Source organism: Myzus persicae, unplaced genomic scaffold (genome assembly GCF_001856785.1).
Source record: "Myzus persicae strain clone G006 unplaced genomic scaffold, MPER_G0061.0, whole genome shotgun sequence".
Lineage (NCBI taxonomy): Eukaryota > Metazoa > Arthropoda > Insecta > Hemiptera > Aphididae > Myzus > Myzus persicae.
Genome location: NW_019101281.1, coordinates 1 through 2,144, shown reverse-complemented (window position 1 = coordinate 2,144; position 2,144 = coordinate 1). Strand labels below are relative to the sequence as shown.

General features: G+C 30.8%; 1 protein-coding gene across 1 annotated transcript; it reads left to right on the top strand.

Annotated features, from left to right (window-relative positions):
* Window positions 1–410: 410 nt before the first annotated feature.
* Window positions 411–1,069, top strand: LOC111028536. The gene is made up of 2 exons (XM_022307222.1): window positions 411–804; window positions 861–1,069. Exons 1-2 carry the CDS (start codon window positions 574–576, stop codon window positions 1,050–1,052), a joined length of 423 nt encoding a protein of 140 aa, XP_022162914.1. The 5' UTR covers window positions 411–573; the 3' UTR covers window positions 1,053–1,069.
* The last annotated feature ends 1,075 nt before the right edge of the window (window positions 1,070–2,144 follow it).

The following is a 2,144-nucleotide window of genomic DNA, read 5'->3' as shown; positions in this document are numbered from 1 at the left end:
TAGGAATCTCACAATGTACTATGTACCCAACCTATATATTGTGTATTATTGTTCCTACTTATACATTTTCTAATTGCAATCATTTAACATTTAAATCAGGTAATGGTAAAAGTAGTATGAAAAAGTATGTTCTGAAACCACCGCCACCGCCGCCGCCACCGATCGCTTACGTGCGCGACATACATGTTATCAGTTATCACATGTTATCAAATAAATTGTTATCACATGTTATCAAATAAATTGCTATCACAAATGTTATCTTTTGCCACCGTTATTATTGTTATCATTTGTTATCATATATTTTACCATCGTTATTGTTCACGATTATAAAGAACAGGTTAGTCATCGGTAATACGATTTGTACACAGCTGCCCGGTCACAAGTCACAACTCGTTACGGCGTAGTTCCATTAAATGCCGAGCGCTGCTAGTCAGACGTGTCAGATTTTCATTATTCCATATTACATTAATACCTTTTGGTTATTATTATGTTAGCCCATCACGATTTTAGATTTACATTTTACATATTTATTATTATTATGTAAACGTGACGTCGTGACTTGACTTTTGAAAAATGCCGTGTTCATGCTGTGTCGTGTATTGCACATCTGGCTACAAATCAAACACTGATAAAGTGTCATTTTTTTTGTTTCCCAAAGTTACAGCTCTTAAAGAGAAATTGATAAAAGCCATACCACGGGAAAACTTAGTTTTAAATGATAGAACAGTTGTCTGTGAAAAACATTTCACTGAGGATCAAATTATAAAAACGTGGGAGTCAGGTACTGGCTCCAATAAAATTGTGGTATGTATAACTAATTTTTACCTTAAATTATTTGTAAAATTGGAAATTTGTTTTAGATAAATCTGAAACGTCCAAAGTTGGCTAATGATGCCATTCCATGCATTTTCCCTGGACCGAAATATTTATCAAAACCTGTCAAAAAACGAAATCCTCCTACTAAGAGAATGTTAGAATTTGAATCTAAAACTATTAAACAGGTAAATATCCATGATTGTGGTGTTGTTAGAAATTGGTTTATTTTAATATGATAAACACTATTCTTTAGTATTTCTGCTGGTTTATTTTATTAGTTTTGTATTTATTCATAATTTTATTGTAATGTATGTATATTTGTGACTAATCATACTACATTACTACCTATATTATTTAATTAAATTATTGAAGGTCAAAGAAGTCATTGTTGAGCCTACTCCAAACATAATTTCACTAAACTCTGAATATTTTCCTGAAGTAATATTTAACAAAATATTTGAAAACCCTACTACAACAGTTATCCTTCCAGAAGGTTGGGAATACAAATCAAATGGTGATAAATATCCTTTTGTCACATATTATTTTGTGACACCCTACAGTGATATAAGTTTTGGAGTCTTAGTTGAAAAACAGATAAGTTTTGGAAAAGATATGGTCATAACTTGTAAGATACATAACAAATTATTTGATTTAAAACAATTTGGTATCACTATACCCTGTCCACCATTAGTTACGAATATAACAAGTTTGTTAAATTTGCTTGATGGTTATAATGTGTGTATTGGTGGCCCTTTAGAAGATAAATATCCAGAAATTCAGAATAATATAGCAAGTATAGGACTAAATCAGCGTTTCTGACATAATAAGTGCCCTTACCTATTAAATAGTAAAGAACAAAAACAAAAGAGTTGCTTGCATTGCCTTCACTTGAATAGTGCATTCCGCATGAAAAAAAAACGAATGGCAGATTGTAAAAAAAATATATTGTTATTAACTCCATCAAAAAAACAGGAACTTATCATATTAAGAAAAGACAAGCACAAAATTCAAAAAAGAGTGCTAAGAGCTAAATTTAGAATAAAAAAGTTAGAGGCTGAATTGAACACAGCAAAAGAAAGTTTAAGTACCATGTCTTATAATTCAATTGAAGATTTAATTAATAAACATAAATTGAATGATTCACAATCAACAATGATAAAGGAAATAATAGCGGCCAGCAAATACAAGAATCCCAAAAATAGGCGGTACTCTGAAAATTGGTTACTTCTTTGCTTATTATTTCATATAAGAGCTTCTGGAGCTTATAAGTTTTTAAGAAATCAGAATCTCCTACCCTTACCATGTACCACATCTATCAGAAAATATGT